General features: G+C 47.3%; 2 protein-coding genes across 5 annotated transcripts; both read right to left on the bottom strand.

Moving 5' to 3' along the window:
- Positions 1 to 1,531: 1,531 nt before the first annotated feature.
- Positions 1,532 to 5,069, bottom strand: LOC306823603 (tripartite motif-containing protein 16-like). Its single transcript, XM_079343230.1, has one exon. The coding sequence runs from the start codon at positions 4,714 to 4,716 to the stop codon at positions 2,998 to 3,000; it is 1,719 nt and encodes a 572-aa protein (XP_079199356.1). The 5' UTR covers positions 4,717 to 5,069; the 3' UTR covers positions 1,532 to 2,997.
- A 2,667-nt stretch (positions 5,070 to 7,736) lies between these two features.
- Positions 7,737 to 19,160, bottom strand: trim33l (tripartite motif containing 33, like). Of its 4 annotated transcripts, none has more exons than XM_079343215.1 (17): positions 18,979 to 19,160; positions 18,626 to 18,787; positions 18,135 to 18,261; positions 18,038 to 18,094; positions 17,857 to 17,919; positions 16,772 to 16,907; positions 16,494 to 16,620; positions 15,598 to 15,714; positions 15,159 to 15,273; positions 14,776 to 14,922; positions 13,840 to 13,951; positions 11,422 to 13,682; positions 11,142 to 11,350; positions 9,768 to 9,870; positions 9,310 to 9,366; positions 8,377 to 8,502; positions 7,737 to 8,287 (listed from the first exon to the last, which is right to left on the bottom strand). In XM_079343215.1, exons 3-17 carry the CDS (start codon positions 18,159 to 18,161, stop codon positions 8,009 to 8,011), a joined length of 3,936 nt encoding a protein of 1,311 aa, XP_079199341.1. In that variant the 5' UTR covers positions 18,162 to 18,261; positions 18,626 to 18,787; positions 18,979 to 19,160; the 3' UTR covers positions 7,737 to 8,008. The 4 variants fall into 4 exon arrangements, with proteins under 4 accessions (XP_079199341.1, XP_079199339.1, XP_079199340.1 ...); XM_079343213.1 differs by having other exon boundaries at positions 18,626 to 18,832; XM_079343214.1 differs by having other exon boundaries at positions 18,626 to 18,837.
- Between the last annotated feature and the right edge of the window lie 7,912 nt (positions 19,161 to 27,072).

Consider the following 27,072-nt stretch of genomic DNA (forward strand, 5'->3'; position numbering starts at 1 on the left):
TGACTCCAGCTCTCATACAACATAGAACAAATAGAAAACAGAAGGTTCATGTCTTAATCACTCTACAAACACAATATTTAAACTTCACATATAAAACAAAAGACAATTCAACATGGAAAAATAAAAGTCAACTCAAAACTAAAAAGAACTATTATAATCTTTGTTTTAAAGAAGTGTGACACAGTGTAGTTCAGCTTTATTTTATGTTTATAGTTCATCATTAATGTTAATGAAGTTTTAATTGAATTATTTTACCAATAAGATAAAAGATTTAAACAGTAAACAATGTTTGAATATTACAATGACTATTTATTCCCCAAAAATAAAAAACTAAACTTTTTTCTCTAAAGATTTAGTGGGTCATTTTCAGAATGTGGGATAACTGTGTAAATTCTTAAAGTTTAATTTAGGGTTAAATTGATCTTTTCTTAATCTTAGTTTGTATTTAAACCCCTAAAGAACATATCATTCACTCTGATCTCTTCTTATCTAACAAAGGGAAAAAAGGAACGGGCTCTCTCTTATTGTAGTTGTATAGTCTATTGTATAGTATATTGTATAGTCAACAACTTCCAGTATGAGCTGACTATCACAGAGTGAGCATCCTGTCTAAAGATCCTCTTAAATTTAACAACAACTTCCAGTATGAGCTGACTATCACAGAGTGAGCATCCTGTCTAAAGATCCTCTTAAATTTAACAACAACTTCCAGTATGAGCCGACTATCACAGAGTGAGCATCCTGTCTAAAGATCCTCTTAAATTTAACAACAACTTCCAGTATGAGCTGACTATCACAGAGTGAGCATCCTGTCTAAAGATCCTCTTAAATTTAACAACAACTTCCAGTATGAGCTGACTATCACAGAGTGAGCATCCTGTCTAAAGATCCTCTTAAATTTAACAACAACTTCCAGTATGAGCTGACTATCACAGAGTGAGCATCCTGTCTAAAGATCCTCTTAAATTTAACAACAACTTCCAGTATGAGCCGACTATCACAGAGTGAGCATCCTGTCTAAAGATCCTCTTAAAGTCAGGTCAAACCAACACCACAAAAATCTCACACACACACAAACAGAGAGAAAAAGAAAAAGAGAGAAAGCACACACCAACACAGCAACCTAAACACATTTTAACAGAAAATCTTTTCTTCTATTCTACCTAAATATATACATACTAAACCAAACTGTCCCTGCTGGTCTCTCCACTTCTCCTCAGACTCAACAAAGACTCATATTTTTATCTCATGTATAAATGTCCTTTGAAACACAGGCTCAGATACTTTACTAAATATACAAATGTCCCCTTTTTAGGCTCATATTTTATCTGCTTAAAGTCCTATAAGGTGATTTCCATTTTACTTTCAAGTTTTTTAAAGATTTTTCTCTAATGTATCAACAAAATGTCACTATTGCCACATTCTGTCTTTTATTTTTTCCTGCATGTTTGATGGTTAGAAATAACTTGAGATGTTAAAAATTGTTGCAGTATTTTAGTGTTTATATCTCAAGTTTATTCTAATGTTATTGTAGTTGTCTGAAGACACCAGCAGGGGGAGCTATCGTTACTGAGTGACATATGACGCTACGCTTCACCTCACCACTTAATACACCAGTGAGTTGAGGAACGCATGGACGTGTCTAATTCTTTTTACTCAAATACTCCTGTTTCAGGTCTTTACACATGCTTTTAACCCACACTTTTTACCCCTACATACTTTCCCTTTACCCACATTTTACTCTTTTAACTCTTTCCTTTTTTCTCCATGTTACTCCTTGACTATACATTTATTTTATCTTTTAGTTATAACCCTCATAATTAGTTCACAAATCAGACTACATCCCATTAAAGCCAACTTTCACTCAGAAGCTAATGTACACATGTCTTACTGTTATGAAGATCTGGGCCCTGATTCAGACTCTTGCATTGTTTTTAACTTCCTTATTATTAGTTCTGCTATACTAACATTAACTCTCTCTCTATATATATTTGTATATATTCAAAAAAAAATACTGACTTGCTTGTAATATAAGACATTTATTTCCAAAGACAAGAAACAGCATCAGTCCAGGTGAGCCATGTTACCTGGGAGAGTCAGCAGCCAGGTGTGATCCCTCCTGAACAAAGAAAGACTCTAGTATTTATACAGGATTGGTCCAAACAACATCAGGACATTTAGGACTTTATTTAGGCTTTGATCCTTCAGGTGTGCATCTCCTACAGTCCTGCACCCCCTGTGCTTCCTCAGGACATGTGACTTCAAAGGTTACACAGGTCACTATGGGGTGACTTCTTATCTCCCCCAATGTATCCTAAGAGTCTGTTCTCACTTCAATACCAAACTGTTTATCTTTCCCAGTGTGAAGGAATGAGCCCAAATAGAGCCCTTCATTGTCTCTGATGTGAAACCAATCTGTAACCTTAAGAACACCATTTGTTTTACCACTAGTTCACATGTTACAGCAGCACACTTACACTTCACATACTTGTTCATATCACATTGTGTGGCATGTAAAATACACTTCATCCACATTTACACTTTGTTTGTGTCAACGGGCTCCAAAAGAAAAGCTGTGAAAAGATCCATGTTTGTCCTGAAAACAGCTTTCAATCCTCTGCTCCTTTTTGAGAGAGAACACAGAAGAATATCTGAGATATTTAGTGGATGTTTTCACTCAGAGAAAAGTCCCTTCAGCTGAACTAAAGTCATGGTGAGCAGTGAAAGAGTTCACGTCTAAACACACACAGGAAGGAGCTGAAAGACACTCACACAGTTACACACCACAAGAGCTCAAAGTCCCGCCCAGAAAGTTTGATTGACAGCTTTCTACTCAGTGTGCACCAGCTTCAGAATCAGGAGTGAAACTGAACACACAGAGAAATACAACACAATCAACAAGAGCTCCTTTAACAGAGACAATCAGCAACATGAGAAACAAGACGAGGGAACAACTCAAACAAGATACAGAATCTAAACTCTGAAATATCAAACTGATCAGGACTCATGTGGTGAACGCTGGACAAAGTACACTGACCATGGAAGAGATCTGCGTTTCAGTTTACACAACTCAGCAGATCCATCATAAACATAGAGTCCAGCATGTAGAGGCTGAGTGAATGTGGTCTGGACTCTGTGGAGGAGAGTCATGGTTTCAGAGATGCTGTAGAAGGACAGAATACCTGCTCTGTGATCCAGGTACACTCCGACTCTGGAGGACTGAGGACCTGAGAGAGGAGTGTGGACTCTGTTGTGATAAAAGTCATAACTGTTGTTGTAACAATCTAACCTCCAAGATTTGTCAGTACCTCCAAATAAACATTCATATGAGTCTCCTGCTCTGTTGATAGTCTTGTATGTGACTGCTACTTCAACATCTCCTCTCCACTCCACCTCCCAGTAACAACGTCCAGTCAGACTCTCTTTACTCAGGACCTGATCCCAATCAGTGAATCTGTCTGGGTGACTAGAATAAGACTGATGTTTACTCACTCGTGTTACTTTTCTGTTCTCATCAGATAATAACAGCTCTGTGTTTGCTGTGTTTGGATCCAGTGTGATGTCACATGAATATTGTAAGAACTCAGCTCTGGTCATGTCCTCTGGTCCTGACAGTAAAACATCCACTTCAGTCAGTGTCTGTGAGACGTTTGTCCATTTGTCTGTCAGGACGTCCTGTAGTTTATCTCTGACTTCTGACACAGCTGCTGTCACGTCCTCAAAGTACCTGAGAGGACGGATCTTGATGCTGGATGAGTGTGTAGATTCACTGAGTGCTGACACTGAGGGGTAGTCCTGTAGAAACTGGATGTGGTCCTGTGTGTGTGACAGCTTCTCCATCTCAGCGTCTTTCCTCTTCAGCTCAGTGATCTCCTGCTCCAGCTTCTCCTGACGCTCTCTGACTCGACTCACTTCAGTTTGCTGCTGGGATCTGACCTGCTGCGTCACATCAGAGAGTCTTTTCTCCATGAGACGGATCAGCTCAGTGAACATCTTCTCACTGTTCCTCACTGTTTTATCAGCAGAGCCATTGATAGCCTCCACCTCCTGTTGGAGCAGCTTCACATCTTTCTCTCCGTCCTGGATTCTCTGCTGGGTGTTTAGTCGACTCACCTCGAGCTCTCTCTGCTTCTCGCTCCTTTCTGCTGCAGCTGAGACTGTGTCGTGACCTTTGTGTTCGTCCATTAAACAGATGAGACAGATAGACTGCTGATCAGTGCGACAGAACATCTTCTTCACCTCATCATGACGAGAGCACACGTTCTCCTGGAGCTTCTTCGACGGCTCCACCAGCTTGTGTTTTGAATAGGCAGGTGAATCATAATGAGGCTGGAGGTGATTCTCACAAAATGAGATCAAACAGACCAGACAGGACTTACAGGCTTTCAGTTTCCTCCCGGTGCAGACATCACAGGCCACGTCTTCAGATCCAGCATAGCAGTGATCAGCAGGAGCAGCTTGGAGTCCAGTCTTCTTCAGCTCCTCCACTAAAGATGCTAACACGGTGCTTTTCACCAGGACAGGCCTGGGTGTGACGGTCTGTCTGCACTGAGGACAGCTGTACACTCTCTTCTCCTCCTCTTTATCCCAGTGGCCTTTAATACAGTTCATGCAGTAGCTGTGTCCACAGGGAACAGTCACCGGATCCTTCAGGAGATCCAGACAGATCGAACAAGAAAGAGTTTCCTGGTCCAGCTGAGCTCCTTTCTGCGCCATTTCTGCTCTCGCTAACAACGACTGTGTGAGATTCACTTCCTCATAACTGAAACTAGTTTCACCTCTGATCTACTCAGCACGTGTCTGTGCATGTGACTGTGCAGATCTGGTTGGTTACACCCATCAACAAACTGTAGAGCTGAAGGGGAGGAAACAGGAAATACAGAGTTAGAGTGGAGCTGGCTGCGTGTGAGAGCAGGAAGAAGAGGGAGGGCTGATCAAGCTCTGATTGGTTCCAGGAAGAGGAGAGAGAGAGAGAGAGAGAGAGAGAGAGAGAGAGAGTGACAGAGAGAGAGAGAGAGAGTGACAGAGAGAGAGAGAGAGAGAGAGAGAGAGAGAGAGAGAGAGGGAGAGAGAGACTTTTGACTTTTGAAAAATCACTTTATTTACACAGGTTTGAAAAATAATTCCATACAAGTGCAAATGCATTAAAAACTCAGTTCATTTTTTTAAAAACAAAGTCGCTCTCTTTTTTTTTCTTTTTTTTTCTTCAAGAAATCATCTCGACATAATAATAAACATCTTCATTATGCTCCTCAGAGCATAAACAAACTACTCCAACACATAAATACACAATAAACAGACATGAAAACAACAGGTACAAGATTTATCAATCACATGTTTTTCATTTCTTTCTTTTTTTAAGTCTTTCTTTTTCTTTGTCACTGATCATGATGGAGACTTTCTCTACACGTTTTTTTAGTCTATAAACTTCAGATATCGATAGATATCTTTTCTCCCCCCTCCTGGCCTTCCTCGTAAGAGGCCTGGCTGATTTTACAAATAATCTCAGATTGGGGAAATAATCCTCCACCTCCTGCTCCCTGGCTCCAAAAGTCTCATCTAGATATGTCTTTATCTCTTCTTTAGTGTAGAGAGGAGAGTCGTCCTGGGTCTGAGGGAGGTCGCTCTCTGACTCACTCAACACTTTATTCACTTTTCTGTTCTTTGTTTTTTCAGTCTTTTGTTGTTCATCAGACATTTCCTCCATCGATACTTCCATATCCCCTTTTTCTTCAGTAGGCTTAAAAACAAGGACCGACGTCGCGGGGGGGTCCCCCCCCCCCAGACGGCCCCACTGGAGTAGGTGCATCCGTCCTTGTAAAAACAACCACTGGAACCACGGCAGAGACGTCCTCCGCGGGCATGTCTCCGCCTGGCACCTCAGCAGCAGCCTGCAGAACTCCTCCCGAGTCTGCAGCATCCACGGTCCGCAGAGCTCCCCCCGGAAGTGTGGCGTCCGCGCTCATCGGGTCTCCTCCCAGGGCAGTAGCGTCCGCGCTCATCGGGTCTCCTCCCAGGGCAGTGGCGTCCGCGCTCATCGGGTCTCCTCCCAGGGCAGTAGCGTCCGCGCTCATCGGGTCTCCTCCCAGGGCAGTAGCGTCAGACAACGTGCTTCAGTCTTGGGGATTTGCACCCCAGAGACACCATTTTGATCGGTGATATTATTTGTCCGTATCTTGACAGTTCTTTTCCCAGCAGGTCGTTTCTTATAAACGGGGGAGCGTTTGATATCATGACTCTTGTGGCCGGGTTGAAAAGCGGGGAAACAGGAGTGAATGTGCCACGTATCCTCACCCCCTTCTGCACCACCTCACCGACCTTCTCCGTACTGTCCAAAAACAATACTACGGCCCCGTTCATGCGTGAGGCCGACTTCACGCTGTCACATCCGACCAGCTCTCCCACAGCCAGCCCGGCCTCCTCCACCGAGCACTGCACCGCGGGGAGAAGCTTCACCGCATGCCGGCGGGTCAGCTTCTCGAAGTCCGCCGGTACAGCTTCCGCCACCGGCATTGTGCTGCCCGGAGCACGCTGCCCCAACAAACAATTACACACACTCACTCACACACACACACACACACACACACACACACACACACACACACAGCCCTTTACACACCAACAGATACAGACACACTTCATAAACACACTCACACCAAAAAAACAAGAAACAAACTATCTCCAAACTTTCTCCAAACAATCGCTACAATCAGACACGCTCTCAGCTCCACTCACACACCGCCATCTCCAACAGAGAGAGAGAGAGAGAGAGAGAGAGAGACTTGTAAACAACAGAGAACATTTGTCTTTTAAAACACTTCAGATTGTAGAAGATGAACTCTTGTTTGGATCGGAGGGTTTGGAGAAGGATTTCTCTCCTGCAGTCCTTCAGCTTCACTCTGCTTCAGTGAGGATCGTTTACAGTCTTTAAGCCTGTTTCAGTTCAAGGTCACACAGAGCAGTAAAAACTCTTCACAGCCTCATGTTTCATCAGGTCTTCATGCACTCAGTTTCTTATCTGATCCATCTTTACACTACGCTCACTTTATCAGTATTTATCCTTTTGTATAACTTTAGTACATTGTTGTTTTACAAGCACATAGCTCAGTCTATATTTATATTTATTTCCAGTTACTGTTCTTCACTGTATATATTTGTTTCCAACTTTAGTCCAATCACAGTCCTCTTACACCTCCACTCTTCTTTGGTATATTTAACTTTGTCATGTTACATTTTGACACTGTGTCTAGTTTTAGTATATCTGCACTGTTGTTCATGTTCGGCTCTGTGTGACTTTGAATAAAGTTTTTTTGAATTGAATTGTTTTCTGTCTTTTATGTTTCCAATCATGAGCTGAAACTGAAGTGTAGAGTTTGTTCAGTGCAGGTGTAAACACACCTGAGTGTGTCTGACACCACGCCCCTTTTATCCAAGACTGCAGACTGAAGTTCATTTAAACAGGAAGTTGTTATAAACAGGAAGTTGTTATAAACAGGAAGTTGCCCTGTATCTGCGTCTACAGCTTTTTGTTTTTGTTGCTGAGGCATCAAACACGGATCTATACGGTTGGATTTTTATGAGAATCATACTGAAGGTTGAGATTCTGGTATGTTGGTGAGCTGACCCCCAGTCAGACCCCGAGCCTCCTGGAGGGCCGAGCAGAGGGGTGCGTGACACGCCATGACCACGGACAGAGCACGCAGAAGGAGCGACATGTAGCATGACAACGAGTCAGGTCAGAGGAACAGATTATTTATTACAAGAGATTATTCCAGTGCAAAGAGAAAAAAGAAAAAACAAACACTGACGAGTCGGCTGCAGAACGTCCGCTCAAACTTTGTCGATAAAGTTTGAGCATCAGCTGATAAAAAACCAACATGTTTGAATGACCTGCAAACATCAGACTGTGCCTCCACGTTCATCGGATGAGGAGATTTAACACTGACTGAACTTCAACTCCCAGAATGCCTCAGCTGATGTAGACCCTGAGAGGTGTTTGTGGGCGGAGTCAGAGGTCAGATTTCGTCTTCCTCTTCCTGGCTTCATTCAGGTCTGAACAATCGCCCGGCCTCTTCCTCGTGTTCTTCAGCTCACACTTATCGTTCAACACCTCCTCGACCTCTGACCCCTCCTGTGACATCACAGCGGGTCCGGTGTGTGTTTTGGCAGGTTTGGTGTGCGAGCTGCATCTCGGCAAATTCTGGTCTGGATGAGTAAGATCAGAGCTGAAAGTTTCCTTCACCTTGCTCTCAAAATTCTCCAGCAGAACGTTCACGCTGGCGTTGTCCTGGAAAAGGGACAACAGGAAGCACGACATCGATCAGCTGATTCATTTACAAAACATCGGATACTCTCTGATGATGTCATTGTTCGTACCTGTGAGGCGTCTTTGAAGAGCCTCCAGATGTCGTAGAGCAGCTCTGCAGACGTCTCGTACTTTGGGGGGCGCTGCTGAGTCAGACGCTCCGACATGGTCGTCAGACGAGACCAAACCCAATCCATCTGTAACACAAACAACACACGTCAGACTGTTAGAGCGCCACCTGCTGGAGGAGTGCAGGTAAAGATGCTGAGTCACAAAACCTCCAAGGCGTCTTCTTTCTAACGAGAGGTCGAATAAAAACAGTCTTTAGGGGAAGAACTTTCAACTTTCTCATCCAGCAGGTGTCGCCCTCGAGCTCCAACATTAAACTAAAACAAACTGCTGTTAGGCCACGCCCCCTCCATACTGAAGCCTCTGCCTTCCTCCAGAGACACACCTTCAACCGCCCCTGCACTCATGTCCAAACAACTCAAAATTTAGCCCCCTTTCTTGAGCTGCATTATTGTATTAGCATGCTAATGTTAGCACTCTGTCGCTACCTGTAGCTTCAATCACCTCTGTCCTGCTGTGTAGTGTTAGCATGCTAATGTTTGCGCTCTTTAGTTAGCTGGTAGCTTCAGTCACCTGTGTCCTGCTCTGTAGTGTTAGCATGCTAATGTTAGCACTCTTTAGTTAGCTGGTAGCTTCAGTCACTTGTGTCCTGCTCTGTAGTGTTAGCATGCTAATGTTAGCTCTCTTTAGCTAGCTGGTAGCTTCATGTAAACCGACACAGAATGATCTAACAGTGAGTATGTTCTTCTTCTTGACTCAAACAGCTTTTATACACAAGGGGAGGAGCCATGTAAACACAGCTCTGACAACAACACAGCCAGCAGGACTCCAGCTTCTCCCTCACTGGAGACAGTCAGGACTCACACACACAGAGAGAGAGACTGGAGTTATAACATGTCCATCTTTATTCCTGTAAAGTTTGAAGCTGCACTGACCTGAGACAGAAAAGCGTAGCCTTCGACCTTCAGGAAGAGCAGCAGAGTCTCACACCTCTGTGAAAACACACAGACACACACACACACACACACACACACACACACACACACACACACACACACACACACACACACACACACACACACACACACACACACACACACACACACACACACACACACACACACACACACACACACACACACACAATGACAAATCTGAAGAGAGAGATAACACCACTGTGAAATCTGACATGTTTTACAATAACAACCAGTGTGAAGGTCTCAACGTGTGTGAGAGTGTGTGTGTGTGTGAGCGTATCTGTGTGTGTGTGTATCTGTGTGTGTCTGTCTGTTTGTGTCTGTGTGTGAGTGTGTGTATCTGTGTGTGTGAATGTGTGTATGAGTTTCTATGTGTGAGTGTCTGTCTGTGTGTGTGTGTGAGGGGGGCCTCTGACCCTCTGGTCCAGCAGACTGAGACTGGGACTCTGAGGTCTTGGTGGTCTGTAGGGGTGTGGGGGCTCGGTCAGGTCCTGACACAGTGTGCAGGTCCAGTCCATCCTGCAGAACAGAGACGAGCAGCGAGTCAGAACAGCTGCAGATAAATATTCACTTTGTGACTCTGCTCATCAGAGATGGGCCAATCAGAGCGAGTCCTGTCAGACTCCCAGTCCTGATACATCGTCCCATCGCTGCCAAGGATCCACAGTACTGTTATATTAACTCAAGACGGGCTGATTAAATTCTTACGCTATGCTACATCTGTAATGGTTGACATGATCACTCTAACTAGGTCAAGTTTCACTCTATTGTCTTTGACACTTAATGCTAATCTGCTCCTCAATAGTTGGGTACTTTAATGATAATCACCCTAATCACTCCTGGTTTCACCTTATTGTTTGGGACACTTAATGCAAATCACTGCTCCTTTATGTTGCTGAGCACTTTAATGGCCCAGTCTGCATCCCTGCATTGACTGTTTAATGACTGTACTCACACCTCTGGCACTACCTCAAACACCTCTGTACATGCACATGGAACTAGTTTCTAGAAGGTCAGCACTTTGTTTCTAAGGCTCTTTAACTGTTTACAGGTCTCTTTTAATCAGCACATGTTTTTCTCTCCTTCACAGGTTATGGACATAATATATAAGTTTAAGTCTAATGCTAATGCTAACTGCACAGGTTTAACCTGTAATTATGTTTACTCTTAGTCACATAGGGGCTGTTAAATCTTGTTTGGGGGATTATTGTATACAGGGGGGGGACAGCGGGTCTGTGTTGTAACTAATGTCTTGTGTCCTGCCTGTCTGGCCTTACTGGCACCACCCATGTTAAATCTGACCTGTGTGACCTCTGCTGCCTTACACATGTAACAGCAGGTACTGTATCTCAATCTCTCTAAAGGGGCGTGTCCAGCACACTCAGCACTTCCTGATGATGTTTCATTACGATGCAGTTCAAAAAGTTTAACTGCAATATATCGTATCTCGATTCTCAGCGTAACAGTGACGATATCGTCCGATACCGAAGTTGAACCGACGCGTTGCTAATATTAAATTATTATTAAACAACATCCAGATTAAAATTTATTAACCCTTTCATCCCTCAGAGCAGCAGTGTGCTGTGAGTCTCAGTCACACTGTAAATAATGAGTCCCACAGAGGCGTCGCTCCGGACGCCTTCACACGTCTCAACCTGACAAACTCACTGAAAACATTTGAAAAGGTTTCAGTCAAATCCAGGCTCAGGATCCAGATTCTACTACTTTAAGTCAAATCTGTAAATATAGAATCTTTTGAAGGAAAGTAAACTGATGAATCTGATTCTCACCAGATGTCATCTCCAATGGGGGGAAGGTGACAGTTTCGGTGGTACCCTCGACCGCACGCCGTGCAGATGATGGATCCGTTGGCTGAGTTGCAGACGGAGCAGCTGACCGTCTGCAGGGTCAGAGGAGAGTCTGGAGACGACAGCGGCTCTGTGTAGCTGTCTGGGACTTCCTCATCACCTGACTTTGAGTGCTCGTCTGCATCATGTGACTGAAACCAAAGCAGAGAGACGTTAGCCTGAAGAGACTAGCTTGGATAAAGGAGGACAGAAACTCTCCTACCTCAGAGTCCTCGCTCAGCTCTTCCAGATAAAACTCATCTTCAGCATCACCGGGGACCAGGCGAAAGCTGGGAAGGCGACTCCCAGGGTGGGACAGAGCGAGAGGCAGTCTGTCCAGAGAGACTGTGGGCTGCCACAGGCTCAGTTTGAAGTCCTGGCTTCTGGTCTCCGAGCCTGGATCCTCAGTGTCGCTGTCCACCGCGTGTGGAGTACAGTCTGAAGGCTCTGGTTCTTCAGACACAGTGGAGGTCGGCTCGTTCTCTGCAGGCTCCTGGTGCCTCAGCGTCACCTGCTGCACGCTGCTGTCACAGGCCGAGTCTGCCACCGCCTTCACCACCAGACTGGACGGATGGGCTTTCACAGAGGAGGCGGGGCTGAGGTGGGAAAGGCTGGGCGCGTACGGAGGGCGTTCATCCTGCAGCGGCTGGTGTTCAGGGGCTTCTTCATTGTCTGCTGTTTGACTCAGGGCCACAGAAGTTTGGTGTGCCAGTAACACTTGTTGGTCTGCTGACTGACTGTGCACTGGTGAGGTTGATGGCTCATCTTGAGATTGTTCGTGGAGTGGCGATGGTTCAATTCCCAGCAGCGGTGGGGATTCTTGGGATCGTGCGTTGAAAGGCGATGGTCGATCTTGCAGCAGCTGTTCAGAGAGCGCCGTTGGTGTTGTGAGGACTTGCGGTTGATTTTCCGGCGAAGGTTGGAGGTCTGGTGGTTGCTTCTGTTGTTGCCATGATTGGTTGCCTGGCGTTTGTTTGTGGTTTCCTGGGACTGGCTGGGGGTCAGATGTTTGTTTGTGGTTTCCTGGGACTGGCTGGGGGTCAGATGTTTGTTTGTGGTTTCCTGGGACTGGCTGGGGGTCAGATGTTTGTTTGTGGTTTCCTGGGACTGGCTGGGGGTCAGATGTTTGTTTGTGGTTTCCTGGGACTGGCTGGGGGTCAGATGCTTGTTTGTGGTTTCCTGGGACTGGCTGGGGGTCAGATGTTTGTTGGGGGTTTTCTGGGACTGGCTGGGGGTCAGATGTTTGTTTGTGGTTTTCTGGGACTGGCTGGAGATCAGATGTTTGTTGGGGGTTTCCTGGGACTGGCTGGGGGTCAGATGTTTGTTGGTGGTTTTCTGGGACTGGCTGGGGGTCAGATGTTTGTTGGTGGTCTTGGATTAAAAGCCATTTTAATGTGATGTTGCTTTTAAGTATTTGCGTGTCTGGCATTAGTTTGCGGACTGGCAGCGGTTGGATGAGTGGTGTCAGTTTGTGGTTCAGAAATGAGTGTTGGTGTTGATGTGGTAGACCGCCTGGCAGCGGCGAGGCTTCTTGTGATTGTTGGTGGAGCGGTGACGATCGATATTGCAGCAGCTGTTCAGAGAGCAGTGTTGGTGTGAAGACTTGCAGTTGATTCTCCGGTGAAGGTTGGAGGTCTGGTGGTTGTTGGTGGTTTTCTGGGACTGGCTGGGGGCCAGATGTTTGTTCTGCGTCTTTGATTATAAGCTGTCTTAATACTTTTGGTTTTTCAGGCATTTTCATGGCTGGAATCCGTTTGCGGGCTGGCGGCGGTTGGTTGAGTGGCGTTTGTTTGTGGTTCAGAGGTGGATTTGGGTCTCGATATGGTTGGTGGTCTGGAATTTGATTTTGGACTGTCAATGGTTGTTGGTGTGTTTGTTTGTTATCTACACATTTTCTTATGTATGCTGTTTGTTTGTGGACCAGTAAAGGGTTCTGGTGTGAGGTTTGTTGTTGTGGCACATGGTGACTCGGTCCAGCAGTGGTCCCTGTAGTCCTCACAATGAGTACCTGATTTCTGCCCCGAGTCTGCTTATTTACTGCAGTTTGGTTGGTCGCCCCACGTGTACTGGACCTAGCTAATCCAGGTTGGGCATAAGACACATTAAAAGGCAGCTGATTCACGCCGAAGGGCATCTGATACACAGCTGGAGCATCAGCCGGCTGGTTCTGAGGGGGGGCGGTCTGCTGGTTCATGACTACTTTAAGGACATTGGTGGCTTGGTGGAAAGGCTGCAGGACTACGAAAGTATTCACAGGCTGGGTTTGAGACATCAACTGTCTGTCTGACCCCACGGTCTGAGAGGGACCTGGGACAGTGGAGGAGCCGGCTGAGGGGGCGCAGGGGAGGGAGGTGGGCAGGGAGCAGGAAGGTGAAGCAGACGACTGGCTGGACAAAGATTTAACTGGGACGACAGCTGGGTCATACGTGTTCTGAGGGGAACGTTGAGTGACAGAAAACGGGATCGAATCAACTTGAAGTATACCTGTGAAAAAACAAAACGAATGAAAAAAACATCGACAACAAGCAGCTGCAGAAACATTTAAGGTGAGACGTCCGTCACCTTTGTTTTTACCATTCAGTCTTTGTAGCTACTGATCATCATGAAAGTTTACCATCACCCTTAAAACACTTTCACCTACCAAAGTTCAAAATGGCCTCCAGAGCCGGTTTGTCGGTGATGACCTTCAGAAGAACCATGTTCTGAGGGGGGGACAGGTCCTGATCAGAGACCCTTCTGGTCAGAGCCTGGACCTGCAGACAGGAGACAGACCTGGTCAGACTGGTTTAAAACCACAGCAGAACAAGGATGTTTATTTTGGTACCTCAAATTTTAATTGTTGTGATCTTTGTGGAAAAAAAGTCATTAAAAAATGTTCTGCCTTATTTTAAACTCGAAGCTGACGCAAGAGAAATATCTGTTCTGTTTGTTGCCATGGTATTGATGTGTTGATATTTAAACTAGAATCAAATCAAGGTTGGAACTGGAGTGGTACTGGTGTGTTCCTGCAGGGGGCGCTGGAGTCCCCCGTGTGTCCCTGCAGGGGGCGCTGGAGTCCCCTGGATGGCGGTCTCCGTGCTGGAAATGCTGTCTCAGGCTAACTTTGAGTCAAGCTAACGACAGGCTGAGAGCTGAGGCGGGTTTTAAGCCTCCTGACAAACCGCTACACGGCGCCCACCTGTCAATCAGCTCAGCTACACGACTTATTGTGAATAACTCTGATCCTTCATCCAATCAAAACTGCTGAGTCATCCAAACATTCCCCCCGTACAGTGTGTGTGGATGGAGACATGAGCTAATCACACCTATTTGGTTTTTTGAAGCAGGCTGTAAACATGTTCATGTCTGCTGTAAAAACAGGCTGTTTGAATGGGTGTGTATGTGACTTCCTGTGCTGCTGCAGCCAGCCTCTAGTGGACACTCCAGGTACTGCGGGATGATCAGCTTCAGTATTTGTTGTACTTTTTAACACTTGTGACAACTTAAATCTTCTCCTACATGTGTGACACCTCGCCCTCCCGCTGAGCCACAGCAGCCTCACACAACCATCACAGGTACACTGTGACTGATGTCTCACCTGGGAGGCGAAGTGAAGCAGCTGGCTCAGGTCGCTGGTGTTGATGGCTGCTTCTGCGCTCTCAGCCAGCGCCTGTCGCTGCTCCTGCAGCTGCTTCAGCTTCCTCACCCTCGCTCTGATCTGCTCGCTCTCCTGCTCGCTCACCTCCTGCTCAAACACACACACACACACACAGGATGAGGAGCCAGCACGCCTCCTCCTCCCGCTCTCCCTGTGGGCGTGACTCCAGAGCACGCCGCAGCCGTCTGATTGGATGAGCTAAAACGTGTCTCTGCTGAATCCAAACATGAGCGGGTACAAAAGAAACTGCTGAAGTTAGTCAGATGAAACACACACACACACACACACACACACACACACACACACACACACACAGGTCTCACCTTGACCTTCTTCAGGATCTCCGTGGTCCGGTTCATCATGTGCTGGATCAGGACTCTGTTAGCATGATGCAGCTCGTTCTGCAGGTGAGCCTCGCTCTCTGTGATGTCCTGCAGCCTGAAGGACGCACACACACACACACACACACACACACACACACACACACACACACACACACACGTTTGAATGTTGGTGTGTGATAAAGAAAGTGTCCTTGAAGTGTCGCACACACACACTGTCTTCCAGCTCAGAGTGAAACAAAGAAGAAGAGCTCACCTGGGTTCAACACTACAGTCATTTGGTAAATGGTCATATCGTAGAAATGTAAACATTCAAGCTAAGCCCCTCCTCCTCCAGAAGCCCCGCCCCCTGCAGTGTATGTTTACTGCTTTTAGCTACACTGCAAGCTAGCGCGCACACACACACACACACACACAGTACCTGGTCTCCATGTCCCTCAGGCTCCGCCTCATCGTGTCACTCTGCGATCTGATTGGCTGAAGCAGGCACTCCATCCGCTTCTTCAGTTTGTCCAACGCCTCGCTGACAAACTGGTACCTGAGAGGGGGAGGAGCCAAATGTTACTCACTGCTTCCTGTGTGACACGGCGCCCTGCACCACAACCCGCACAGGAAGTCAGAACATCCAGTCCATTTCAAAATAAAACACAACATACAGATCTGATTGGTTTGTGTGGAGCGGACGCCATGGTGAAGTGTGTGTGTGTGTGTGTGTGTGTGTGTCAGTGTGTGTATGTGTGTGTGTGTCTCAGTGTGTGTATGTGTCAGTGTGTGTGTGTGTGTGTGTGTGTCTCAGTGTGTGTGTATGTGTCAGTGTGTGGGGCTCCTGGTCTCTGATTGGTCGACCTGCGTCTGTGTCGCTCTCATGAGTTGAGGTGTGTTTGTCCAGGTGTAGAGACCTCGATTCAAACGCCACGCCCCCTCTCCGTGATGAGAGCGTGCTCTAAGGACGCCGGCGTTTCACCTTCGCTGTGATTCACGTGGAGACGAGCGTGCTGTCAACATGATGACATCATCACATCCACAAACTACAGGAGGACACGCCTCTCCCAAGCGCTGGCGTCGACTGACGTCGAGGTCAACAACACGAAGCGTCCACGCTCGCTATGACCTTGAGTCGTTGTTCAAGGTGAAACAGCGTCGACATTCACACGTGGGCGCGTCCGGAACGATTTCATGCCGTCCAAAATAAAACGTTAAAAACTCGTGTTTGACCCCGGTGACCTTTAAGACGACGGCACCGGACGGGTTTTGCGTGACATGTAACCATGGTAACCGTGGTCAGACGGGGCCGAGGGCGGGGTGGGCGGAGCCTACCTGTGGTTCATGTGGCGCGTGAGCTGACAGTCCCTGCAGGTCAGCTGATGGCAGGTGAAGCAGAAGAGTTTGAGCGGCTCTGAGGGGTGGAGCTTGCAGAACTTGGTGGGCGGAGTCTTGACAGCTCCTGGTCACAGAAACAGAGACAGCTGACATTAAGAGGAGGAGCGCGTGTGACATCACACCGCCATGATCAGCGCCGGGATTTCCACGCCAGTTTTCATGAGAGCCGGGATCACATGGTTACATGAGCTGATTCTGATTGGCTGACGGCTCACCTGCAGGAGGCTGGTCCAGGATCTGGTGAGACCTGGTGACGGTGACTCGACGATGAGCCAACAAACAGCTGCTGCACAAAGCTTCATTACAGTCCACACACCACGAGGAGGGGGAGGAGCTATCACAGCTGGAGCACTGAGGGGGGGGACAGTTAGACCTGTTAGAACCAGCAGACTCTGTGTGACCCCCATACTGAAGCAGACTCTGTGTAACCCCCATACTGAAGCAGACTGTGTGTGACCCCATCCTGAAACAGACTCTGTGTGACCCCCATCCTGAAGCAGACTGTGTGACCCCATCCTGAAACAGACTCTGTGTGACCCCATCCTGAAACAGACTCTGTGTGACCCCCATCCTGAAGCAGACTGTGTGACCCCATCCTGAAGCAGACTGTGTGACCCCCATCCTGAAACAGACTCTGTGTGACCCCCATCCTGAAGCAGACTGTGTGACCCCATCCTGAAACAGACTCTGTGTGACCCCCATACTAAAACAGACTCTGTGTAACCCCCCTCCTGAAACAGACTCTGTGTAACCCCCATCCTGAAGCAGACTGTGTGACCCCCATCCTGAAACAGACTCTGTGTAACCCCCATCCTGAAACAGACTCTGTGTGACCCCCATCCTGAAGCAGACTGTGTGACCCCATCCTGAAACAGACTCTGTGTGACCCCCATCCTGAAACAGACTCTGTGTGACCCCCATACTAAAACAGACTCTGTGTAACCCCCCTCCTGAAACAGACTCTGTGTAACCCCCATCCTGAAGCAGACTGTGTGACCCCCATCCTGAAACAGACTCTGTGTAACCCCCATCCTGAAACAGACTCTGTGTGACCCCCATCCTGAAGCAGACTGTGTGACCCCATCCTGAAACAGACTCTGTGTGACCCCCATACTAAAACAGACTCTGTGTAACCCCCCTCCTGAAACAGACTCTGTGTGACCCCCATACTGAATCAGACTCTGTGTGACCCCCATACTGAATCAGACTCTGTGTGACCCCCATACTGAATCAGACTCTGTGTGACCCCCATCCTGAAACAAACTGTGTGACCCCCATCCTGAAACAGACTCTGTGTTACCTGGGTACTGAAGGTGCTTCCTGGTCCGGCTGACGTCTCCATGGTAACGGCAGAGGTTGCTTCCTGGAACACAGACAGCTGTAAACATCACGTGCTGCTGTCAAACAACAAGGATCTAAAGATGGAGCCGTTTGATTGGTCGCTCCTCCTTCCAAACTCCTTGGTGTCAGTGTTTGGTTACCATGGAAACACGAGGTTCCTCATCTGAGCTGGACCGTGAAGGAGGAGCAGCAGAGGTCTGACCTGGGACTGTTGTGAAAGTTTACTGAGAGGACGACCCTGTACCCCCCCCCCCCCGGGTTCATTCGTAGTCCTGAAGCAGATTCACATGTGGTCAGGGGGTCAATAAGACCAGCACGCGGTGCAGACCTGTTCCACAGGAAAGGCTCCTGCTGTCATCTGGCGCTATGAGTCAAATTAACCCCCTGCAAACTTAAAACAGAGCAGGGTCCAGCAGGAGGCCTCCCTGAGGGGCCCCCCGTCTGACAGAGACTCTCCAACCGCCACTGGAGAGAGAGAGAGACAACTTCTTGTTTTCAAAATAAAGGCCTGGCTTGGTCAGCTTCCTGCTCTGATCGAAAGATGGAGTCTGGAGGACAAAGGGTTTTAAATGTTTAGTCCACACTTCCGGTCATCCGGACTTCAGGCTGTCCTGGTCTTTGTTCTGATCCGGTTCTTAAAGCTCCATATGAGACTCCTTCATCATCCTCATATGTAAACTGCTTGAACTGTGATGCTAAGCTAGCTAACGGTAGCTAACGGTACTCACCGCGTCATCAGTTGTAAAGTTTCCCGCCTCTCCGTTAAGCCGGCTTTATTCCGGGATTTAGTCTGTACCCACTTCACCGAAGGATCAGAACAAACACCGACCTCCTCCTTCTTCTTCTCTGTGTTCAACTCTGCAGCCTGTGGGCGGGGACTTCTTCTTCTTCTGTTTGGAGTTTAGAGGAGCACATCCGGGCATTACCGCCCCCTACTGGACTTATTAAACAACCGTTGTAACCGTTAAATATTGAAAATAATCGGTGATTATTTCTTTCACTGTTTCTCTTCAAAGTGAAATAAAGTGATTCATTTCTGACACACCATGCTTCTTTTGATTGGTCAATAATCACAGCTCACCTTTATTTAGCTGAGTAAACGGTAAACAGACGTCAGCTTGTTTGTTTGTCTTCTGCTGACGTCAGTAACTCATGGGTCACGTGGCAGCAGGAGCTGAGGATCGAACCTTCGACCACTGATTCACAGCTGCTCATCAACTTCACTGACATGAGAGTTTGATCTTTCTCTTGAAACGAGTGTGAATCATTACAGTTTAACACTTTAAATACTCACATTCTGTAAGTTACACAAGTTTAACTGGAACTTTATTAACACGACGTACAAATGCAAACACGTCAGCAAAAATAGTTTTTCAAGTCAGACTTGATTTGTTGAGATGTTTCCGTGAAGCTGTTTGAACGGCAGATTAATTCAAATTAACATTTGTGCACATTATAATTACTATTTTTTTTTTTTTTTAAAGTCACACTTGGAGAAAACAAAGAGAAACGCTGTGAACAGAAGTACACCTGGCCTGTAGGGGGCGCTCTGTGGGGAACTTCATTAATTACAGGAAAGAGGATGAAGGAACGTTTTGTTTAGACAGGAACGTTGTGCTCTTGAACGACACAGAAAAATGTCAAAATTACAGAAACGAGGAGATTTGAAGCGATTCACACGTTGAGTTAGCGTTAGCTGTGGGGCTAACGGTGGATTAGCTGGTGAGAAGATTCTTTCTCCCAAACATAAAGTTCACTTTCAAAGATCCGTCACGCTCTCTGACACAGCAGATAAATATCAGCAGAGCAGAGTTCATCCTCCGTCATTATTCATCGTGTATTTGTTTAGAGAACACGAGCCGAGTTTTCATAATGATCGTTTTAATCAAACCGCACAGAGCGGCTCCACGAGCATTTCAACAGCACGCTGATTATGCAAAGTCAGACACTGATGAGGTTTAAACCATCAGCAAGAAAAACAGATCAGGATGTCTATAAAAGGATGTTTTATCTTTGTCCACAGGGGGCGCTAAAATCTACACATACCAAATCTACACGTACACTAATTGAAAGTTTATATATATATATTTATAAAGCCAAAGGTTATCACTCTGAGAGTTACACACCCTCGCTCTCTTTGTCTGTCCTGAGGTCAGAGGTCAGAGGTCAGCGGCTCAGTAGAATCAGTGGGATTCAAAAAGGAGACATTTATTTTTTTAAAGTTACCAAAGTGAAATAAACGTCCTGACTGCTGCTCTCTGATTGGACGGACAGTCCCACCTCAGGAGTTTTTGAGTTTTTTCTCAAACAATCAAAACATCTTTAATCTCCTGATGTGGTGATAACATCATCTTTATGTTTCATTCTCTGTAACATGGCGCCGTTCTTGCCTCGCTCACCTGAGCCTCTGACAGGTGGTCGGGTTGACCAGGTCGTCCTGGTGATCGGGTTTGCATGAAATGAAACTTTAGATTTGAATGAACCATTTGAGCCTCATCATCATCATTTATACTGACGATGATGAGTGACTGACAGGTGAGACGTCTCGCCTGTCAGTGTCCAGCTGCAGCTGTGTGATGGGCGGGGCTTAGAGGACTATAAGACAGACAGGTGAGCAGGTGAGAGGCTGGATCTGCTTCTATCAGGTATGTTGACATTCAAATCTTTGTTTCTATCTGCAAACCTGCTGATGATTCTCCTATCAACAGTTTGGTCCATATAACCAGATGAGTATTTATCACAATGATTATTGAACATAGCAGCATGCAGGAGTCTATGTGTGGTTACAGTTTTCTTTATTGGTGTTTTATTTGGTTGAATGAAACTACATTTGACGACGGGCAGAACACATTAAAGGTCCTGAAGTGTTGGAGCGTCATGAACATGACCAGCCTCCTGGTGTTTATCCCTGTCTGTCAGGGCTCGCCTCCTGCTGTGACTGTGTGAGCAGATCAGGAGAACCTCTGCAGCACTCCTCCTGCTGTTATCTAGATGTTATCAGGAGTCAAAGGCTGGTTTGGGTTCTGCATACGGACGGGGGGCCGTTCTGTCCCTTTATTGCACCAGGACCCGGTCCTGCCCCTCAGGTCAAACTCAACAAACAAACACATTCGAATACGTGTCTTTTTCAGGGACACAAAGTGCTCCGTTAAATCCTGAGATCAAAGACCTGACAGCTCAGTGTCCGTGGACTTCCTGTGGGGGTTAGAGGTGTGGATCCTCTCTCACTCTGCACAAAGGGTCATCACAGTGATCAGAAGGTCGGCTGTTTGACCTCAGGTAGACCGACAGGTGAGACATCATGATGCAGTATGTAATGATGATGTAATAATGATGATGTCCTCTTAGATTGGCAGCTTGTCACCATGAGGAGAGGAGGACTGATCTGCTTCCTGCTCGCAGGTTTGTGAACTAGTCTTTTTTTCTTTTATTGTTTCTGACAGCTGAAGAGAGACAGGAAATAATGGGAGGAGAGAGTAAAGATGACAGAGGCGCTCCAAACTGAAGTGTGGGGCTTTTATTTTGAAGGTGGACAAACTGAAGTCTGGTGTTTTCTTTTGAAAGTGGACAAATTGAAGTGTGGTGCTTTTATTTTGAAAGTGGACAAATTGAAGTGTGATGCTTTTATTTTGAAGGTGGACAAACTGAAGTGTGGTGTTTTATTTTGAAGGTGGACAAACTGAAGTCTGGTGTTTTATTTTGAAAGTGGACAAACTGAAGTGTGGTGCTTTGTCAATAAACTCAGAAAGTTTTTCTGTGGCATTGACACAGATTTATGAACGCACCTCTGTCTCCACTTTGTACAACAAGCTAACAAGCTAACAAGTAAGCTCGCTAGCTGAGGGAGGAGAGGAAGTGTCAGGGCCGTGTAGCTCCGCCTCCTTCCTCCTCTGTCTACGTGGTATCAGGGGGGAAAACAGCACTTGGACTCTGAAACAGAAGTGATTAATCTGTTCTTGTCTCTGATAGTCGCTGCACGCCGTCAGGACTAACGCTTCAAGTTATGCTTTTATTTGTGTAATTAGGGGCGTGGTTTAGTTGACAGATGCTACAAGGCTAAAACCTGCCTAGCCCCGCCTCTTTGTCTGTTTCTAGATTGATTTATAAGGTCAGGTAGAGACTCATCCAACATGGAGACCACCATGGCCTCAAAACTCCTCCGAAGAAACCAATGATGACATCACAGATGTTTGATACTGTTATGACGATGGAGCGATGGCGAGTTACGCCCCTCGTCCTGAATGAACTGCCTCAGGCCCGAAATATGCTCAACGCTAGATACGCAACCGCCAACGCAGGATACGCACTTGAGTACATGGCGTTGGTGGTCGCACCAAAATGCGCAATGTACGACTACGCGTCCGCAAGTTGCAGTGTCGTCAGTCCCGCTAGAGGCACTCGTGGGCGTAATATATACAGTCGCTGGTTTCTATGGTTTCCCCGGAAGTTTGGCGGGTGACGTGCAGATAGGAGGCGGGAGGAAAGGTCTTTTAATAATTGCGGAGCAAGACACAATTATGTTCGAGGAGCGTTTCATGGACATGGTGCGTGATTATAACATCACCCAGCCACTCCACTGGGACAAACATGCCTGCCTGAACAGTTGGAGGCAGATCGGACTTGTCCTGCCTGCCCCCTACAGGAGGCCTCCGGTAAGACACATATGTTACGTTTGGACTTAGCGAGTATAAGCAAAGACAACGCGAGTGACAATCAGAACGCGTACGTGTCCGTTTGGTACGAACGTTGAGCATATTTTGGGCCTAACATTCATTTAACCCTTAGCTTAGGACCCTGCTAGCCCCAGGAGGCTCAGCCCCCGGAAGCTCCGCCCCCAGGAGAGCGATGAACTGAAAAATAGATGAAGAACGTTTGAAGAACATTTATTGAAAACACATACAAATCTGACAAAATCTTAAAATTTTTAACAATCTATAAATTATAACTGTCAACATTGTAAAAGTAAAATTAAAGATCAAAGAGCGAAATGTTTACACTCTGAGTGAGGGAGCTCCTGAGCTGCTTGGATGGGGGGTTAAGTGTTTTGCCCAAGGACACTTCGGACATGTTGCTCGCTGGAGCTGGGGATCGAACCCTCGACCTTCCTTGAAGACTCTACCCTCTGAGCCACAGCCGCCCCCAAAAGTAGACGGTCTCAGAGACTAAGTCCACAAAAAAGAAGATGTGGTCAGTCAGGGAGACGTTACGAGTCAGGATTGATGGTTTATATAGAAGAGTTCTGATGTCTGGACACAGACGGTCTGCAGGGACACGCTGAAGAACTCCTCGTTACAGAGGTCTTCATTTTGAGGCGTGTGATGATGGATGGATGGATGGATGGATGGATGGATGGATGGATGGATGGATGGATGGATGGATGGATGGATGGATGGATGGATGGATGGATGGATGGATGGATAGATAGATAGATAGATAGATAGATAGATAGATAGATAGATAGATAGATAGATAGATAGATAGATAGATAGATAGATAGATAGATACTTTATTGATCCCGAGGGAAATTCAAGGCATCCAGTAGCAGTATACAGACAGGCAGGACACAAGACATTAGTTACAAAACACACCCGCTGTCCCCCCTCCCCTCTGTATACAAAATCCCCCAAACAAGATTTAGCAGCCCCTATGTGACTAAGAATAAACATAATTATATGTTAAACCTGTGCAGTTAGCATTAGCAGTTAGACTTAAAACTAATATAGCATAATGTACATAACCTGTGAGGAGAGAAAAACATGTGTTGGTTAAAAGAGACCTGTAAACAGTTAAAGAGCCTTAGAAACAAAGTGCTGACCTTCTAGAAACTAGTTACATGTGCATGTACAGAGGTGTTTGAGGTGGTGCCAGAGGTGTGAGTACAGTCGTTAAGCAGTCAATGCAGGAATGTAAATTGGCTCACCAACTTAAAGGAGCAGTGATTAGCATTAAGTGTCCTAGACAATAACCTGAAACCAGGAGTGATTTGGGTGATTATCGTTAAGTACCCAACTATTGAGGGGCAGATTAGCATTAAGTGTTGAAGACAATAGAGTGAAACTTGACCTAATTAGGGTGATCATGTCAACCATTACAGATGTAGCATAACACAACAGTAGGATGAAACCAGACATGATTACGGGTGATTATCTTTAAAGTGACCAGTGCTCAGTAAGGTGACTATCAATATGCATTACAGTGTCCAACTGGGGGCTGACTCTGAGGTCAGCAGTGCAGGTGAGGAGTGAGAAAAAAGTGAAAGAAGAGTCCAGGGATCACCGTGTGCTTCTTCCCTGCCGTGACAGTGAAGTGTTATACAGTCTTATTGCCAGGGGGACGAAAGAGTTCTTGAGTCTGTCCATGGAGCACGACTGTGACAGCAGTCTTTCGCTGAACATGCTCCTCTGCCCGGTGAAGGTGCTGTGCAGAGGGTGGTGTGTGTTGTCCATGATGGAGAGCATTTTGTCCAGAGACCTCCTCTCTACCACTGTCACCAGTGAGTCCAGCTCTGTACCCACCACAGAGCCGGCCCTCCTCACCAGTCTGTCCAGGCGTGCTGCGTCCCTCTTCTTGCAGCTTCCTCCCCAGCACACCACTGCGTAAAAGAGGACGCTGGACACCACAGACTGGTAGAACATCTGCAGCAGCTTTTTGCAGATGTTGAAGGACCCCAGCCTTCTCAGGAAGTACAGACGGCTCTGTCCCTTCCTGCAGGTAGTGTCCATGTTAGGCGACCAGTCCAGCTTGTCATCCAGCTGCAGCCCCAGGTACCCGTAGGTCCTGACCACCTCCACGTCGACCCCGCCGATGGAAACAGGTTCAAGATGTGGTTTCTTCCTTCGGAAGTCCACCACCATCTCCTTGGTCTTGGAGGTGTTTAGCTGCAGATGGTTGGCACTGCACCACGTCACAAAGTCCTCGATCAGGCTCCTGTACTCCTCCTCCTGTCCATCCCTGACACAAGCAACTATCGCAGTGTCGTCCGAGTATTTCTGCATGTGGCAGAGCTCAGAGTTATACTGGAAGTCCGAGGTGTACAGGGTGAACAGGACGGGGGAGAGAACGGTCCCCTGTGGTGCTCCGGTGCTGCTGACCAGTGTCAGATGTGCAGTCCTTCAGTCTGACGTACTGTGGTCTCTCTGTGAGGTAGTCCGTGATCCACCTCACCAGGTGCGAGTCCACCCTCATCTTGGTCAGCTTGTCTCTCAGTAGGAGGGGATGGATGGTGTCGAAAGCGCTTGAGAAATCAAAGAACATGATTCTCATTACGCTGCTCCCTTTGTCCAGATGAGAGTAAGCCCTGTGTAGAAGATAGAGGATGGCATCGTCCACGCCCACCTTTGCCTGGTATGCAAACTGCAGGGGATCCTGTGCGTGTTGTACCTGGAGTCTGAGGTGTTGGAGCAGCAGCCGTTCGAAGGTCTTCATAACGTGGGATGTCAGAGCGATTGGTCTGAAGTCGCCTGGCTCACTGGGGTTCTTCTTCTTGGGGACAGGGGTGAGGCACGAGGTCTTCCAGAGCACAGGAACCTTCCCGAGCCGCAGGCTCATGTTGAAGATGTGCTGAAGTGGCTCCCCCAGCTCAGCAGAGCAGGCCTTTAGCATCCTGGGACACACCTTGTCTGGGCCTGCTGCCTTCCTGGGGCGGAGTCTCTTCAGCTCCTTGCTCACCTGGTCTCTGGTGATGGTGGGGGGGAGGGGGGATGGATTGTCACTGGAGCTTGTATCTGTTCTGGTGGAGGTGTTGGGGGGAGTGAGAGGGGGGGAGGGGGTGTGTAGAGGGGTGCTGGGGGGGAGGAGTGAGAGGGGGGGAGGGGGTGTGTAGAGGGGTGCTGGGGGGACAGGCACTGGCTGCAGCGACGGGGCTGTCGAACCTGTTAAAAAACAAGTTGAGCTGGTTTGCTCTCTCAGGGTCCCCGTCTTCTGCGTTGTTGTTTTTCTTTTTGCAGCCTGTGATGGTTTTCATGCCCTCCCAGACCTCTCTCATGCTGTTCTGCTGCAGCTTCTGTTCTACCTTCCTTCTGTACTCCTCCTTTGCCTCTCGGAGTCTGACCATGAGTTCCCCCTGCACCCGCTTCAGCTCTGCCTGGTCTCCCTCCTTGAATGTCCTTTTCTTCCTGTTAAGGATCTCCTTGACATCGCTGGTGACCCAGGGCTTGTTATTCGGGAAGCAGTGCACAGTTTTAGTGGGAACCACAACGTCCATGCAGAAGTTCATGTAGTCAGTTGTGCAGTGTGTGACCCCCTCAATGTCATCACCATGGGTCTCTTGTAGGGCACTCCAGTCAGTGGTCTCAAAGCAGTCTCTGAGCGCCTCCTCTGCCTCAGGAGACCACTTTCTGAAGGTGCGTGTAGTTATCGGTTGTCTCTGGATCATAGTTTTGTACTGTGGCTTTAGTAGGACCAGGTTGTGGTCGGACTTACCCAGAGGTGGTAACGGGGTGGCAGTGTAGGCGTCCTTCACGTTTGCATACAGGAGGTCTATTGTCCTGTTCTTCCTGGTGGGACAGCTTACAAACTGGTGAAAGTCCGGTAGTGTGGAGTTCAAAGTAACATGGTTAAAGTCCCCTGAGATGGCGATGAAAGCATCCGGGTGCAGCGTTTGTAATCTTGAGGTGGTCGCGTGGATGACGTCACACGCAGTTTCGGCGTGTGCCCGGGGAGGAATGTAGACACAGAGTACGATCACGTGAGAGAGTTCCCTCGGCATGTAGTAAGGACGGAGACCCACCGCCTGCAGCTCGATGTCTTTGCTACACGTTGCCTCCTTCACAGTAACTAGTTCCATGTGCATGTACAGAGGTGTTTGAGGTAGTGCCAGAGGTGTGAGTACAGTCATTAAACAGTCAATGCAGGGATGCAGACTGGGCCATTAAAGTGCTCAGCAACATAAAGGAGCAGTGATTAGCATTAAGTGTCCAAAACAATAAGGTGAAACCAGGAGTGATTAGGGTGATTGCCATTAAAGTACCCAACTATTGAGGAGCAGATTAGCATTAAGTGTCAAAGACAATAGAGTGAAACTTGACCTAGTTAGGGTGATCATGTCAACCATTGCAGATGTAGCATGACCTCGTCCTGATTGGTCCTCTGTCCTCTCTCAGGCTGTGTGTCCGTCTGTCACCTTCACACTGACGGCGTCCGCTCTCGTTTCCGAATCGTCGACTCGCCAAAGAAC

The sequence above is a fragment of the Symphodus melops genome (assembly GCF_947650265.1).
Source record: "Symphodus melops genome assembly, chromosome: 5".
NCBI lineage: Eukaryota > Metazoa > Chordata > Actinopteri > Labriformes > Labridae > Symphodus > Symphodus melops.